Here is an 18,591-nt window from a genome sequence, read left to right as displayed (position 1 = left end):
CGTAAGTCCTTTGAAGGGTCCTTCGGCAGGCTCGCCTGCTGTTACCTTCGACTTGAGCAATTCCCGCAGTTTCATCCTCAGTGAGATCAGGGCTTTGGAGCATAAGACCTCGGGCCTTTGGGAAACGTCATCGCACACATTTCCACCTTAATGGAACACAGATACCCATTGGAACAACGGATTCAATGTATATGTACACAACCGGAATGTGTATATAAACGTAAGCTCGGGCGGGATCTAGCAAAACTGTGTCATACAAAATACAACTAAACGTACGGTATCTGGATCGCAAAGAGCTGGATTTGTTTCATGTAATGAAGAAGTATGTCTGAAAGTGCAAACACTGGAATAATGAAAAATCGTCCTACCGATTTGTGTTTGCCCATTCATCATACCCCAATCGACATCAAAAGGTGGCAAATAAGTTTCAATATTGTGGTTTAGTGCGCTTATCGCTTTTGACGTCGTTCATGACCCATTAAAATATACACAAACATAAATCGTTCTATTGGACAATACACATTATATATTTATCATCATAAGACGTGATGCTCATGGCCGAGCCGTACTTGAGCTGTAGCAATCAAACAGATCCCTTTTGGGATGCTATCGAAGTCGCTGCCAAACACATTTACCACGTCAAATCTGCAGCGTTTCGATTTTGAATAATCGACTCGTAAATTCATGTCTACCGGGCCAACTGAACGACCCAGGTTGGCAAAAGTAGGTCTGTCTTACATATTTCTCTATAGGAATTCATTTACCCAGCTACTCTAGGAACATTCCACTTCTTCCGTCTATGTAATTAAGTTCATCCCGACCCAGATAAGGGGTCAAGCACAGTTTATACGTACATTTTTAGTGTTAGTGTTCTTTCGTTCGGAACGATCTATCGAAGGTTTAATGTCGTCAAGTCGATTAGGGAAATGCGGAACGAATCACAATCATTTAAACAGCAGACAATGTGACTCATACACTGGACTGTTTCACAGTTCTCAATGAGAAAGTGCTAAGTATCGGAAAACTGAAGTACTCAGTTAACACCAATAGATAGTAAACTGGATACTACAAACTAAAAACAGCTCAAGGGCAACGTCCGAGAGTATTGCCACTAGGAGACGCTGGTCAAAACCTTGTCGTACCGTAAAGGGTGAAGCCTAGTGTAAGTAACAAGGTTTGCACATTAACTTGAAGCCGCTTCGAGATGTTCCAAATGTGTCATCATTATTGGATCATATTCATATGGTCTAAGGAACCTTTAATGATTCAGTGAGGACTACCTCGACGTATTAGAACAGGCATAAGCTGTGGTCGGAGGAAATCATCATACATCCTATCGAAGATACCGATCATCTCGATTACTGAGCGATTCCCTAGTTGTTCCTATGTTCTAGACACTATTCGTGTTAATAAGATATCAATAGCCTACAATTGCAGGGTTCTCCTGTTTCGTTTTAAAGCGGTCATACCGTTAAGTATAGATTTAGCTTATTCCATTGTTATGGTACTTGAATATTTTTTTTCCTGTCGCGTTATAATCTGTCCAGGCGTTCGATATCAATATGCCTTTGATGAGGGTCAGAGCTGACATTGCATATAGTGAGCTAACGTTCACATAGAAAATTCAAGTAGATCAACATCGATGATCTCTGCAACCTATTGCTGCTCCTCCAGACACCAGAAACTGATAATGCCTGCGACAGTAGACTGATTTTTTTTGTAGGCGAGCGATGTTAACCATCGTAGAGTAAGACCAAAGTGGACTTCCTATGTGCTACGTTTTCTAATGGAGCGAAGGAAAATTAAAAGGCCCGGTCAGGCTTTAAGAGTCGACAATATTTATCTCACTAAAAGAACCTATAAGGTCTTGGTCTCTAGGAATATAGTACAGCGTATTCATACTTTGGCGTATATCTATAGCAGTATGAATAAAAGCGCTAATTGAGTACATAAAATATCATATTTATTTTATATGTGTACAGGATAGATGAAACGCAGCAGAACATCGGCGCAGTGTCGATACTCGGTAAACCTAGTAGGTTTCACACAATTCGAAAAAAAAACAAGATGGTGGCCGACTTTTCAATTCGGCCATCTGAGGAGGCAACAATGTAATCGTATGTCAAGACCACCTTAACTGTATCGTGTTACTTTCTTCCCCTTTAGTCGAGGAAATACTATATTGTGTATATAATGTAGACCTTTAGATTTTTGACGTTGAAAGCAGGGAAACATTATTTCGTTTTGCTCGTGCCGAGAAATAAGTTAACGTTGAGTATAGAAATTATTCCATCAGATTAGTATCTTGCTATACAGATGCTATAGAACATCCGTGAATAGAAACTATTCTGCAAAGGCGTGCTGGCCAAACCAGTACATTGGTAACTGGACATCTATATGGCCTTCCGCCGCCATTCTTAGCAATGTGTTTGTAACAGCGAATCGTGCAGGTCGTTTAGAGGTCGGACACGCTCGAGTCACACTTTAATAGCTATATGTTTAAAGGTGAGTTAATACACAGAAAACAAATGCACTGAAAGTGGCCTACCGCCATGGGCCACCGCTACGGGCAGTCATACTTGGCCACATAGTCCCATCACACGATAGTTGTTTTTATTATATTTAGCGCGCTAGTTTTGCGCCCTTACGCAAGCGTTCATTCATGATTCTGTGCTCCATAGGGCGAGCGTCAACATATAGCTAATGGTTTAACTATCTACGCTGTCACCGCTTGACGCGTTTCCGGTGCCTTCCTCAAGCCCAAACAAGACATGATCTAGCGGCCAAAACCGGCGGTAGTCGAAGTAGTCGGCGACGTTGTACTACGCATAGGGCATTGATGGGGAACCTCTGTCCATCAGTGCCCCATCTCCGGTTCCTCTGGGGGCCTCTGAAGTGCTGGGCTAACAATACATTGTCTAATCTTCTCTTCTTCGTCAAACCGCGTGTTTATTGCGAGCACTTAACGCGCTGCTTGCCTGCAAAGTTATGACCGCGAATCCAAGAGCCACCACAGGAGAAAAATCAGCTTCCACTCCCGTCGCCTACACCGCCATTCTGTAAACTAAACGTTGCTGAGTCTTGGCGTAGGACTATGGTTTTCGTCCAGTCAACTTCATACTGAGGTGGCTTTACACTCAGTAGGCTCGTCCTTGCGTTGCTGTTGTTGGCTGCTAAGCTGATACGAAAAGGTCCTTATTTCTTCTAAAAAGGTTTCATGAGTCTTCTATTACACATGCGCTCATATATTCAATAAAATTTCAGAGGTCTTGAGGCAAGACAAGGTTACCCATTATTCCCTTTCCCATTTGACTATCGATTTTTTGCGGAAAATGGGGTTTGCAAATAAAAAAAGCGGCAAAAAAGTGGCAAAAAAGTGTCATAAAGATCTGCAAGATGAGTTAATCGGCGTTCCTCCTTTCATCCAGGATTTGCATTTTCGTGATACAACAGGATTTTATCCCTATTTCTTTTCTTCATGATACTCTCAATTCAGTCAGTTCTCCTTTCAAATGGTTTTCTGGCGTTTCATGCTTTATATATAGTGGCTAATTCAGTACTGGTCATATGGACGAGGTTAGGTAAATTGTCGATCCTAAAAGAATTGCCCTCCCAGGAGCAACTGGGTAACCTCAAGGGCGAAAGAGAGAACACAGTGCTACCAAAGAGAGAGACAGAGAATTAAGCTTCTTTGGCTGTTGCTCAGAGCGCTGATTTGCAGATGTCAAACTAGTAAGCGACGGTCTCATTTACGCACACCCTTGACCTACCTAATGCCCTATGTCCTTGTGCCCACCGTCCGAAACTATTCTGTCGAACTGCTAGTAACCTTCAACCGCGTGGGTCCTTAATTTCCTTTTACACACTTCATAGGCTACGCTTTTATATTGGAATCTTGTACAGAAGTTACTGCAACCGACCCCGTGGCCATGTCTTCGGTCCCCCAAATGTTGTTGGGTTCCGTCGTTGCGGTCTTATTGGGTAGAGACCTTCGGGCTCCTGGCCTATGGCGCTTGAACGCGGCAGCGTACCGTGTCACTACTCTTCTATTTGCAGAACCTGAGGCACCTGGGATCACTACGGTGTTTAGAATTTATTTCAAGCATGATGATTGCTGTTAGGGGCGCGACTGTACTCTCCGCCATTCGTTGACGGCATTGACTTCATTGCTTGCCCGTGTCAATCGTGCGGGTCCTAGTTGGCAACTGCTGGATTGATCGTTTAGCGGAGGCAGGGTTGACAAGGCTACATGCGGCTTGCTCCTGAAGGGTGAGAGCGTAACAGGCCTGCTTGACATTCGCGTCTGGCCGTTGAAATAGAGCTCAGGTGAAGATAAAATGGCTGATAGATGAAGTGACCACCCATGTAGAGGGCACAACCACTGGGTTACCAACTAACGGCTGGGTTGGCCGGGTCGCTTCTCCACTGTCGCTCATGCCTTTGGTTGAACTTATGAAGTAATCAACGTTATTTGTTGTAAAGCTTTTCTGCTAAAGATGAAAGGGTGCGATTCGAGGTCAACTCTAACCAAGTTCCAACACGTTGAAGGGAACTATATGGAGCATCAAGAGTTAATCGGCAATCGAGGAAGATGCTGGAACCCCGAAGCCGAAAGGGGACTGAATGCCGCGATAACGACGAACGGGACTGTGAGATGCGAGTAAGCGAAACAATATTTTAAGTAAAGGGTTCAGTAGCTAAAAGGGACTAAAAAAACAGTTTCCACGTTGGGCTTCTGTCTATATGGTTGCGTATATGTATTCTTCGACTTTGCTGGTAATGCAAACCACGTCTATGCTATACGATTATTGCTTTAGAGTTCTTACTCTCTGGGAAGATCCACCACCACCATCTTTAGTGCTTGTCTATTGGAGGACAGTTCTCTCCGCTGCCGTCATTTCTACTCAACTGCTATTTGCGCTTATTTCTCTTTGTGGAAGCCAAAAGTGGTTTACCATGCAGTCTACCGTGCGAGCAGTGGATTACCCATCCTAGCGGGTTCTCTTGTGGAAATCCTTTGTCGTCTACCGTTGAGCTCGCCTATCTGGGAAACATCATTCCATTGCACTAACGGACTATACCTAAAATGATCACCTTCTAAAAGACACTGTTTTTTCTACGAGGGTGAACTGATTCGTATTCTGTCTGTTGTCACTCAACTTCTTCTATTGACTTCTTTTACTCGCAGCGGAGGCATCGAAGACCGTGGCCTCACCATCACGGCTACCTCTGGCTTCTGAAGTCACGTGTGCCAAGCATAACAGGTATATAAAAAGAACTGGCCTGAGTGTGAAAGGCCGACGAGCATGGCCCTCAAGGAGCCATGAACATGTGTCTGAATTCGTTAATTTACAGAAGTAGTTCCCAAATGTCTCATCCAATCATTACTTCCTATCCTTAAGCTGCTGTGGCGGCTCACATGATTCAAGGATGCCAAGATACGCATGCGTCGAGTAAAATGGAGTAAGGCGGAGATAAAAGACTCACACCGAAGAAAACGTGGCTCGTTCGGTTGAAGTGTCCCTGGGGGCATCAGACATGAGTTGCTAATGCCACTTCCTTCGCTGGACATGACGCCATCTAAAAGTGGACGAACTATAGTTTCATCGGACGCACATGTAGGCGGCGTAGGTTTCTTGAGGCATCACGTGAACCTATGATGGACTGTTCTCAGGATTCCCTAGCAGCACCGAAGCGCATACCCCAGGCGACCGTTGGTAATGATAATAGTAAAAGGGATTTTTTTTTGCTGCTTAAAAGATAAAACGCAATACTTGCCCACTCACTAATACTATGTTGTTTTCCTACGTTTAATTTATGCATTACAAACTTCATGTTGTTCAACTTGATAAGTGGATCACAAAACTAGCGGGCTACTTTTCTAAGGTCGATAGGGAGACACAGGGGCGAATCTATGCTTTCCATGAACAGCGTTGTTCTTGGCATTCGTCTGGGCAACAACAAAGCAAAGTTTGTAATCTGTTTTACTCAACGACAGAATATCTTTAACATTTCATAAATTGCACCAAATTTCAGTGTAAATTAACAACATTTGTGCGCCTGCCTTGTTCTACCTTTAACACGAAGTGCTTGTACCCGAGTAATTGAAATGATAAAACCAAGTCTAGCTAATTTTTTTGCGTATTTCAAACTTAAAAAAAAATGACTGAAAAGCATTTCCGGCTTGGTATTGAATATGAAAGTTCTTAGTTTTATCGTATCTGTTTATCGAGGGGTGACTTACCAGCACGCTTCGCGAAGATCTGCGGGGTTGGTTGCATTGAACTTGCGCTCTTTGCCGGAGTCATCTTTTTTCTCGAACATCCCCTGGAACGTGTTGCTGCAGAGCTCGGTGTCCTGGATTGCCTTCCCGATGAAGCACTCCGCACTCGCAACTCCAATTAGCTCCGACATCAGCGACACTATCCAGCCCATTAATGCAAATAGACATAGACAAATACAATATCAATTTTCGTTTCACAATACTTTCGAGAAGCATATGGAGTAGGGTTTTTTTGGGGGAAGGGAAAGAGAGGTTGGGTAAATTTTACATCATTGTTCGTGAAACGCTTCCAATGAAGGGCTGGCACACATGGGAACTGCCTTCGTCCTAGCTTATTCATCATGTAGATGCCCATAGACATTCATTACGTTTATTATTGAGGGACGATGTTAGGAACATGTATCAATGCTCAAAAGCAGCTCAGCTGTGGCATTTCCAGTATCTCGCATCTCGGAGTAATCGTTGTCATTTTCCTGCTTAGTTCCTCTCCGACAGTTTGGGTGCAAGTCGGATCTATCCAATGTTTCTTTTCTACTATACGATCGAGGTTCGATACGACCGTTCGAATCAGGACAAGATATAGTTATATGTTGTTATTCAATGTTATTGCTACGTACGAATTTTTTCAATCAGGTCAATATGAAACTGAATAACCGTTCTATACGGATTTGTGAAATCGATATTTCTTAGTGTCCATACGCACACATGAGTACCGAAGTGTCGAAGAAGTCACTTCGATGCTTCGACGAGCGTAACATAGAGTTCCCGCGCTGAGATTTCAGTTGCGTTTGTATAGTTAGTAGAGTAGAGAAAACTTTATGATATATTGTGATACAAAGTGGTTTGAAAATTCCTTCAACTTTCGGTATGCCTCCTCGGGAGCTCGGTCTGTGCGGCGAATCGACAAGAAGATGACAAATAGCTTGCAAGCTATTCGTGGATTGAAACTTTCTTGTACAATATTTCTTTCATTTAAGCTGAATCAATCAGTTCTGGCTGTCAGTATACATGCAGAAGCCCTGAAATTTATGGTTATTGCTCGTATTTACATTACACCGGAGCTTCCTAATGAAGCACAGAAGTTAATTTACGAGATAGATTGCTCTATAACAATATGATAACATGAGACTAGAGATCTAATCTATAGGCCTGATATTATACAATGAGTTAGAGATCAATAAAGGGTGACGTACTATATAATTTACGTCTAAATATATGTTTAGACGAGACAAAAACAGATATTATTTTCAGATCAGATTTTATCTGCCGACAGAGGCATTGCTGACGCACGTGTCTATTCAAAGCAGCTGCCCGTAGCTTCGATGATTGCTTAAATACGGGGCCTAAACCAGTCACAGGTGGGTGTCAGAACTTTGTTCGAAGGTGTCAGAGCATTCTTATTAATATTTTCAAACGCGTTGTTGCCGAAATTTATCAGGGGCTTATCCCATATCTGATAGCCTGATAGATTAAGTACTTCTTCTAGACTATGCTAACGCCTCAGCGAACAAGTCTTGAGCTAACTGGATCGTACAAGTATGTACGCCATTTTGTTAAAAAAAAAAAGTGTGTGCTCTGCTGTTATTGTACACACTGGATTTCGCTGTTTCGCCGCAGACTTCAGAACATCGAATAAGCTTTTTTGGTAAGGGATACGGTATTTTGAAACGGGCCTGATAGCATTAGGTTTTCTTCACTAGACTGAACACAACACGTAGAACGTGGACACCGGCTGGAAATTTGGCTTAACTGATAATAAAAACGTCGTTAAATCAAAAAAAAAAAAAAAAAAAGAGTCTTTTTTCCCAGACGAATGCTTTCTTATCTCTGAAGATTCGAAACGAATATGGCGATTATCAACCGGGAATCATCGCGTTAAAGGACTGACAAGAAGGAACACGTGTGGCTATAGGCCGTACGGTAAAACACATATGCGGACAGAACGGACGAGTGTTACGGCCCTTACCAATAACCGTACGCATTTTTGTCGCTATATAAAACAAATAAGTAGCACTAATACCGGCACTAGTGCATGTATGTATATTAACGCAATGGGTTCCATCTCCCTTATCTTATATTGTAAGTTTCTGATATATAACTAAGAAGCACATCGAGCATTTGCAGCTAGACGCAGAATTAAAGCAATAAAGTACTTAGAAGTTGATTGGAAGTTGCCTTGTATCTTACTTTATGCTCAAAGTGCTAAATCTAGGACCTAGTATTTGCCGGCAGATTACGTTACGAGAATTAGGTATACAGGTATAGTTAGTTCCTGCATACTATTCCAGAATGAAGAATAGTAGAATTTGTTCCGCAGATTTCACAAACAGTTTTATTCTTATCATTCATTGCGTTCCTTTTTCTTGAATAGTCACACTTCCTTATTGGGCTGTAGCTGCGGAAAATCATCACCAGGCGGTAAGGGGGCAAGCAGTAGGTACAAGTGGCTATCTTCAACCTCGATATTGTCGTCATGCCTTGAGCGCGTCATTCGAAATAAAAAAGATATAAGCGGAAATGTCCTGCAGTATGAACGTTACCGCTATAGAGACGAGGGTCACTGGAATCTAGGCCCGTTCAGCAATACTGGAACTACACAATAAGGGCCACCAGCTTCTCGTCTGTGGTTCGCCTAACGAATGCGAGGAAGGGTGACGTGCTGAAGCAACGTTAGCCATTACGTTCACCCTCGCTACCACTGTAGACCTGCTGTACATCTCAGAACTTGCCGCATTCGTTGTCCTGATGGCGTCAACCGACCACTAGTCAGATTGGCATAGTGTAGTGATGGCGCTGGTTCTGTGGATGGCCGGCCAGCAGCGGCAGATGTAGCCGCTGCTGCTGCTTTTACCGGGGCAGGAAAAAGAAGGAGTAGAAGGTCAGACTTAGGCTGCCACGATGCTAAGATCACCGCCAGCGGCAATACCGCGAGATATCATACTACAGAAGTGAGCATTTGTGGAAGCATATAGGGGAAGTGCGCAGGAGTAAAACGAAGAGAAAAAGAAGGAAGAGGGCCGCCCGTTCTCACCCATCCTGTCCCGTTCCTACAGTTCAGGCTGCAGCAGGACTTCCGACAAACGCTGGACAAGGGAACAGGGCAGGAAAACGGGCCTTTAACACCCAGGTCTTTAAGGACGTGCTCTCAGTCGGCTCTTAGACCACTGAGTGGCCCGTTACTGTTCTTCTCGGACCCGAGCATGGTGGTCGAAGAACAGACGAATGAGCGGGAAAGTGTACGGACGACGGAACACGAGCATGCGCAAATGGATGGACGGTCAGACCGACTGCTGCACGGAGAGATGTATGTTGCTTTGTTGCTTGGATCACTCGGGCTGTCACACGTAGGGGGAGAACTACAGAAGAAAAGCGCAGAATTCCGGAAGGAAGTTGTATGAGCGGAACGCTTTGCTAACGCGAAATCTACATATGGGCCGAGGCAATGATTGCTAGTTAGCCAGGCTTGCGACAGTTAGCGCTAAACTTCAGCCTATTCGCGCTATCATAAATGATATCAATAATACAAAAAACAGAAATGCAAATATATATCTAAAGCTGCATTTATTGGCTACATATCACGCAGCCTTTAAAGAGCAGCGTAGCTATTAGGGAAAAGAATCTCGGATGCACTCTGAAGACCAAAAGTAGTTAACCAATTCAAAATCACTTGACAGCAAAGCGTCATACAAATAACCGGCTTATTATGGTACAAACAAACATAGAATTCAATTTGAAAATTAATGGTTCATTATTTAGATTCATTAATTTCGTGACTATTAACCGTATACACCATGTTACTGAGAATAACAGTAAAACTAATGTAACTGTAATACTTAGGCAATTTTACTATAAATAAAGTTTTAAAAAATCATTACTTTAGTGACTTTTTTATGCCGACTATCCTTGCGTATTTATATCGTCATATTTTTGCTTTGGCGAGATGTCGCACACGGCCCGTGTTGCATTTATGCACTGTTCGATTACGTTGAGACGTCTCATCAACTAGCTCGGCACAAGTTTCCCGTTTGACTTTTCGAAAGGGTTTCCTTCAATTTTAGCTTTTATAAGATGACCAACATAAACCGTACGTGGCACAAGCTTAGAACGCTTATGGCTCTCGACATTTTTACTTTCTGAGTTGGTGCCCAGAAGTTCGTTGTTTATATAGGGATGACATTACCGGCGATATGCTGATTTTGTATCTCTTTATTCATAGGAAAAATGGCTATCAACCTGTCCCAGCAAACGAAAGGAATAAAGGGATAGATATTGAAAGGCGATTGAAATTGTCCTTCTAATCCAGTTGTTTGCAAAGGATCAGGACCACAGCTGTACGTGTGAACATCTATGCACGCACAGGAAGGGAGACCTAAAGCAGCCCTTCAGGGAACAAGAGTGGATTACCTGCGTTCGAACAACTGCAAATATACTTCTGTATTCTTCTTGGTCAAGGCACATACACGAACTTGCTGATGCGCCACTTCGGCACTTGCACGGGGTCCGCCAGCAACAGACAACTCGTTTAGTACGTATTCAAGGATTCGGCTTCATGCCAGACTAATTAGAAAATGGATGCAGGTCTTGCTTGAGTAATTAACGTAGCTTAATTAACGTAACATAAGTATGAGAAGGAATTGTCGCCATTTTATAAATCTTCCAAGGAACCTATCCACTGGCTACTATGATGCCGATATGACGATATCAGTAGCGCCTGCGGATAACTAGCAACCCAATGCTATTGACTATTGCTTCATTCTAATTTCGGGCTACCAAACAATTTCTTCGTTTACCATCATCAATAATAGCAGTCAACTTGATTGTCTTCCAATTATGCAGTTGATACGTTTCAGCAATGCATAATTTAATTAAGACAGTGACAATTCAGCGGGAAAACAAATAGACGCTCGCAATTGCGCGTAAATAGTGACTTTCCGTTCGAAAGCTTGAAGATATTTCTATTTATCCATCTATCTATGGCTGTTATTGTTGCTTTGCGCCACTATCCATGATGGCTTGATAGATGAAGAAATATATTAGCTCGCTTCCGTTTTGACACTGGGTTACAGCCTGCGTCGAGGGTGTTACTGAATCGAGCTCCAAGACGAATGCGATGCTCGTAAGTTCTATTTGCTGGGTGAAGATGTGTACCTGTCGTTTACTCGCCTATGTACAGCTTTCGCGATTATGCCAAGATGCGTTAGTAGGAGATGTACAAAAAACAGCCAAGGCTGAATGAGCTCAATACCGCGTTGGTCCACGTCACCGATTACGTTTGCCAGCTGCTTATAGGTTCGACTAGCGGCCCCGAGATCGTCGACGCAAACCCAAGAGCACATAAAACGTGCGCTGCCATTTACGGCAAAGCCAGCACTCGTGATTTGTTCACTGAAGCAGCGCTTAGGCCAACTAATTGAGACTTACCAAAATATCCTTGTCCTACGGTATCTTGTACCCGTGTAACTGTATACTTTTCCACTCTACCTCTTATAGAATATTTTTCTTACTTTGGTATTAGAGAGTGGTCTGCCTGAATATGTAACGCCACACTGAACAAGTAGGACAAATGTTCGATTATTGTCCAAATTTAGCAGTATGTACATATATCCCCAACTCCCCAATAGCTTTCAGTGGGCAGGACACAAGAAAAGAAGTGTTGAGTATTGCCTTTTGCTGCGTTGAAATAAAAGAACTGACCCTTTGTCTTCTTTGATAAGAACAGTTTCCTTATTCCGCGGGTGAAATAGCAAAACAGAAGGAGGGTCGCGTGAGATATCATTGATGTTTGAGCCATAGTAATCGCACTATTATACTATCCGAAGCCACAACAAGAAAGCAACTCCATTTGGTGGCGAGTGGCTTATAGTTTGGAATGCTGTTACTACTTATCCTGTTCAAACCCGGAAACCCAAAGCTAGCCCAATTTTCGTGTAGCTCGCCGCTCTCATCTCGCTTTTTGTGCGATGCTAATGTACACTTTGTTCGTTCTCGCTTCCCTCCTTTACGTCCTCTCTTCTGTCCTCTACTGGTTTTGACCTTCCTTTCTTTTTCTTTCCCTCATCCTTCTTACCCTTAACCGCTTCCTCTGTCTCCCCGTTCCGATCTCCCGTTTCCCATTCGCTTCCCCGCCCGCTATTTCGTCTTCCTTCAGCCCTTTCTCATCGTACGGTGGCAGCCTACGGGTAGTTAGCCCTGGGGAAACAACGGCAGACGCCACCAACCCCCAACAGCAGATGCCAACGGAAACAGCTAGCTCAGGAGGAGGACAAATAATTTATTCGCGTAATTAGTGCGATTATTACACGCTTCATATAGACAGTTTCTCTTATATAGTCCCGGCCCCTTAGTTGATTTTCACTAGCAGTCTAACGATCAGACTTCGGCCTTCTATAAAGAGGTACCGAATCCTCTCGAAGTCTTCCCCCCTCTATCATCCAAATGGAAGTCCCGCTTCCTTACATCTACTTGCGACCACTCCTCGACACAACCACCCATTCACTCCGCTTCATCTTGACGAAAAGCTATGCTGCCTGTATCAATGGCTAAGACAAAGTTTTGCTCTTCTTAAGGAGAGCCCCAAATACATCTGCTGCAGATTGTGGGCGTAAACAAACCATTTTCCATTCCATTCGGGTAGAGTAGAGACGCGAGTGATGGTAGTTAGCTAGCCCAGGCTTTATAGTGCCGTAGATCGGCTAAAGGCGTCATGCATGCGTCGAAACAGCCACAAACGAGCTCTCAAATGCACACATACGCACCAACAAACAGGCGCACATTTACTCACAACGGCGGGACTAGGTAACTACTTAAAGATGATTGGGTATAGAACTAGAAGTTTATGCAGCGGCTGAACACAAGAAGTCGAGCATTTGATAAAACTGCCATTTCGACCACACATATACAGATTCCTCTGTACCCATCGCCTATATATATATACATATATATATATATATATATACATACGTGTATAATGAGAAAAAAAGCTTAATTTTTAATATATCACGCGAGTTAGATATGAGGCTAATGGTTCGAGACGCTGTCGCGAAGTGCCAGCTCCGTCCGATGACAGTCGTATGAGTTGCTTTTACTTCGTCATCCTTCCATTTCTATCGTAATCGGTCACTAGCGGTCCAAACATTCTAGTACTTCTTTTAGATTACAATTAAATCAAATGCGCGTAAGTAGGCATGCGAAATGGCCTCGTGGCGAAACGTGTCTATGGTGAATGAGTGAAGTAAACTGCCCGTGACGTAATAAGTCCGAATTAGACATAAGTGTCGAAGTCTAGCTAACAGGGCTGAACTTCCGTGTTTTTTTCACGTTTCACTTATGTAGCATTTTTTACGGGCGGAGATGTTAATGAAAAAAACTCTAAGGAGGAGTGGTGGCGTTGCAGATGCTGGTGGGCCCATATTTTAAGGACCAGATGACTGTTACCCCGTCTTCATTTAGATTCCTTGCAGTAATGCGATTTAACGGACAGTGGGCGAGATCACATGGACGTTGGCTCGCGAATTCCCAGGCCGGTCGATACTAGCACAGACTCGAGAATTAACACATATTGGCATACAGCGACACACAAGCCACGTCATTCCCGTTATCGCCGCGCGGCTATCATGCACGTGCTGTCCACACTCGGCCATTAGAAGATCATGCAGAGCTATGCTACACAAGCGACTCTCCCAGCTTCTCTTTCAAATAGCGGCCCATCAAGGCAAAAGGCTACCAGCTACGGCGCCAAACGCACACGGGAAAGCGCTGAGAAAAAAAACGAAAGCTTTTATACATCTACGTTTAATCACTATTTAGCCTCGACCTTCTTATGTCTTCATTTACCCGATATGTATCAACTGTAATTTCTTCAACTAACGCAGTCGCTTTTATGTTTGTTTCACCTTTCTGAAAGGACCCATTTTTTGTAGAAGCGTACGGTCTCGCGTCCTCGAAATTTTTAAAAGAGCTGGGCGATAGTTGTTGCGTCACATCTCTATGAGAAACTAAGTTACATAATTGTTTAGTATATTAGGCGGGCATTATGATGTCAGTGTAATTCGGATAATCGTTTTTTCATTTATTTTTTTCGGAAACTACTTTGGGCCAGGTTGGTACAGGGCTCGTGTCCTATAGTGACGACCGTCTCGCCTTTATAATTAGGCGAAGGGCCAAGAATACCCGTTAAGTCTTTCGTACGACTTAAAAATACTATAAATCACTCTTATTTTTTTTTACAATCCGATTTGTAACAGTACGTATTTGTAGCACTTGAGGGAACTGTATAACAGATCACTCTATTCCAAACTTAGCAACTTCATAGTAAAAGGTTTTCCGTCGAGAAGGTTGCGGTGGCTGCATCTAAAACTTGAGGACTCCTACGACCAACGAAGCACATTCTAAGTGCCGCTGAAGTACTGAAGGCTCCTACCTGCAGCATAGTTTATTAATACGCCGCTCCAACTTTTTTCTTTTACATAAATTAGGGAAAACATTATATGCCGAAAGGTCTGGTTAAGTTTTCCATTTTTCGGATACAACCTTGCAACCACAGCTCGGATTTAAACAAACTCAATATAAACGGATAGCCGCCAGGTTCTTAAAAATAAATATAGTAAGGCCGCCTACGTGTCACCTAAAGACCTTTTTAAATGTAAGTTCGACCAAAATCTAAGTTAAACTACTGTTTGGTTATAAAATAGAAGCTAAGCTTATGTAATGCGCCTTGCATTATTAATGTGCTTTTGAGTCTTCTCAGTTGCAAGGCCAATTTGTTGGTGAAAATGAATGTTTCTATCGACGGCTCTCCTATTGTCTAGAAAAGCGGTTTCCTCCGATGCCACTCTTTAATTGATTTCTCGTGGCAAACGGTGATCAACTGCTTCTTAAAAAGCCGACGAAACCTATACGCCTGGTTTGTTCATTGATTTACTTATAAAGAGAGTATCCAGAGAATAAGGTGGATTAAGGTTGCCTGCTGGTTCGACAAGCTGAGGATAAAGGATAATATACCATAGGATATATATTACCTCGTTGTTTTCTCAATAACTCTGTTCTTCAGTAAGTCCGTCCGTATGTCGTCTAGTAGAACACCACCAGCATGGTTCACGGCATCCTTCAAAAAGGATGCCGAAGTGGAAAGCTTGCAGAAAGGATTCACCTCAGTGCCAGAGGACGATTCGATTGCGGATATCGATGAGCAATATGTTTTAAGTCGTTCTTCTTTCTGCCTGTGCGACCGTACCGATAAAGCTAACGCGCGGAACAGCAGTTAGACATTTTGCTGCCAGCATCGCTTTCAGATTCAGCTTTTAACGCTCTCTTTTAGACCCTCCACAGCTGCTCTTTAACCAGTAAGCCCCATTCGTGCTGTGACCTAGGATAGGGTCTATTGGACATACTTTAACTCGCCCATGCCTGATTGATTTCATCCTTTTGTTTCGACTGTTCAATTTAATAGTCCTACGAAAGATAAAACAATCTCGCATTGATGTTGACCTATTGCAAGCGGAACTGAACGTTAATGCTCAAGCTACGGGTAAGCTCATGTATCTATTCTTTCCTCTGTTCTTTTCAGCGTCCATCCTCAGCTGTGTGCAGCTTTAGTTGGAAATTTTCTACAAAAACATGCAAATCACAATTACTTTTCCGCTACACAAAGAGGACAGAGCACTATAAATGAGTAAGTATACCTCAACGTTCAATATAGATTAGCAAGAACACCAACGAAACAAAATAGCAATAAGTACTTAAAGGGTCAAATGATATTGAAGTCAGGTTCTTTTTCTACATTTCTCGGATGCTGAGTGACTGTCTAACAGCATTGAGCTGATTGCTCAAAAAGACCCCTTCCTCATCGAAAGAACAGCATGAATGGTCGGTCGAGCGGTTCTGTACGTCCAAACGTACACAGTGCATGTATAGCTAGATCAATTCTACTCAACCTATCTGTATTACTGATTTCGTGTAGATGTACAAACAACACTATCAATGTTGCTCTATTGTATCGAAATTTAAAACTGGGATTAGATAGTTTTTACTAAGAGACAATGCTTCACAAAGCGGGTCGCCAAACGTGAGCGATCGTAAGGTTGAGCTCCCGCCGCTCGAGCTGATTGGTCCCCTTGCCATTCTAATTCGTTTAGGTCTGGTGCCTTTAGCTACTCTTTGACATCGACGGTGACCTCCCTGTCTATTTGCGTTTTCTTCCCATTGCGCCGTTTCTTTAAAATATATAAAGCTAACAGTTGACAAGACCAAGCTATATTCTCTGTTTTTAGTTCAGGCGTAGACGTCTGAACAAAGGAAAACAGCTTGAGGAAGGCTGGTACCCTTTGAAAAACCCTGCTGCAGCTCAATTCTCCCCCCTCATTTCAATGCTATTGACGTGAGTCGACATCATGCTATGTTCGTGTCTTTACCGTTGGAAAACAAACATCTTCAGTTCGCTCGACTGGGGATCGAGTTTCATTTATTCTCACTAGGCTACGTACCGATACCCCCCGCAGGAGGCTTCCTGCCTGTGACATTCGTAGGGCAATTTGTTGTACATAATACACATACGTGTAGTGCTTGGGGGGTTAAAGCCGGATTCCAAGCGTGCTGTGATTAATGCGCTGTGAAAATGCACATCAAGAATGCACATAAGCAAAATGATGCATTTTATAAAACCTTTCCGTGACGCAGGTTGTAGCTTGGAATTAAATCTAGGAAATTAACAAGGGTTGACATGATCGTGCCCTACCCACGGCGATACAACACTTGAAATTTTCATTTTGTTTCCATTATATTCTAATTAAATACGTATCGTAAAAGACACCACTTATAATTTGACCTGCTCTAGAGAGTTAGTAGATCATTTTTTAGCTAATAAGCACTCTATGTCTATTGCGTTAAACAGACTGGCTGGAGTTACCCCTTTTGCTTAGTTGATACAATCTATGAAAATCGTTTGAGCGACGTGAACGTAAGATTTCTACGAATATCTATACATTTTGGCTACATCGAGCTAAAATCTAGCATCCTTTGAAAACAAACCCTGTGGCATGCGATCGTCTGGCTGGCCTTCACTTCGACGTCGTGGATTGTCCCCGACGCATCCGTTCTAACCGTGAGCGCAACCTCGACTATAGCGACTAGCTTTAGCTATGTTAATTTTTCTGTGAAGAAGCGAAGTTTGCTGCTGGCGATGTTCCATAGAAAACAGGAACTCTATTATCTTGGCCTGCGGGATTCTCTCCTGGTCTATATCAAGTACGCTGTTTTATTAGCAGCTGTGCCTACCTGAAATCTCTGTACTGAAAAACCTTAAGAGGTTCTCTAATGTCGCTCTCTTCATCTTTGCCCTGCAGTGTTCACCTTAACTTTTTTGTCACGTGACGCCTTCGTCCCTCACAGTCAAGTCCAATGTTCGCAACATTCGCACACTCAGATACGAAGCCATTCGTCTAGGCTACTCACTAGTGCCCTGATGTCTCATAGGACTGGCCCTGCTCGTCCGAATCTGTAACACCGATAACATTAAAGTATGCAGAGAATGCACCTATATGAATAGAGTCGACCTAAAGTAATCATAAGACGTCGTTGTCCTCATACGCCTGTGCTTAGAGGCGATGGCACTTATGAACACGCGCTTACACGAGGCTAACCATTGTGCTTTATCTGCAGGCGTGTTATCTGCAGGCTTTTTAGGTGTTTAGGATAACGATGCCGAAAGGTGCGGAGTAAAATAGGCGAATGCGTATGGGACGTACTATATCATCTGTATGCGTCGGACAAAAGCCAACTATAGAAAGAGGAACCGACCGACAGATGACCAAACAAACGTTACATTCAACGCCGTCGCTGCATGTGCAAATCTATAAAGTAAGCTACAAGCCAGAGGTCCGAAGGGCCAACAATCTGTCCCAACCTGCCCTCCCCACCATGCTTTCGTTTCAACCCGTTCTCGACAAACTGCTAAAGCATGCGCCTAAACGTGCGCGAAGCTCTTGGTCTACAGTGATACTACTGAAGCCCACTAGCTCTTGCTGTTGCCGCAGAGAATTTTGCAGTCGACGTATGTTCAATGCATACGCAGTTATAAAACATGTATAGGTAAGGGGATATGTGAGCTGTTTGATTACCGTGACATATTGGAAAAGTGCTCAGCTATCGGTTGGACAAGTGATCTATAAGAGCTCACATGTACGGGTGGCGAACATCCAGCTATTGGCGCCTATGGCAAACACTGACATGAGTCCATGTTGAGACTGTGTGCTTCATGGAAATCATCGTCTTGTAAGAATGAAAAGTCATTTAAACTGTGGTAAGTGAAGCAG

At 43.2% G+C, this 18,591-nt stretch overlaps 1 protein-coding gene across 5 annotated transcripts in view; it reads right to left on the bottom strand.

Annotated features, from left to right (window-relative positions):
* LOC111251640 (uncharacterized) overlaps positions 1 to 18,591 on the bottom strand; it is a 327,887-nt gene that overhangs the window by 57,859 nt on the left and 251,437 nt on the right. For 4 of the 5 annotated variants that reach the window (XM_086991679.1, XM_086991683.1, XM_086991684.1 and 1 more), the window contains one exon: positions 6,245 to 6,422. In XM_086991679.1, the coding sequence (XP_086847805.1) occupies positions 6,245 to 6,422 (178 nt within the window). Of the gene's footprint in view, positions 1 to 6,244; positions 6,423 to 6,986; positions 7,260 to 18,591 lie in introns of those variants that run through there. The other variant, XM_086991680.1, reaches the window with a different exon arrangement.

Source organism: Varroa destructor, unplaced genomic scaffold, assembly GCF_002443255.2.
Source record: "Varroa destructor unplaced genomic scaffold, Vdes_3.0 BEIS01000005.1, whole genome shotgun sequence".
Classification (NCBI taxonomy): domain Eukaryota; kingdom Metazoa; phylum Arthropoda; class Arachnida; order Mesostigmata; family Varroidae; genus Varroa; species Varroa destructor.
This window is presented reverse-complemented; position numbering and strand designations above follow the sequence as displayed.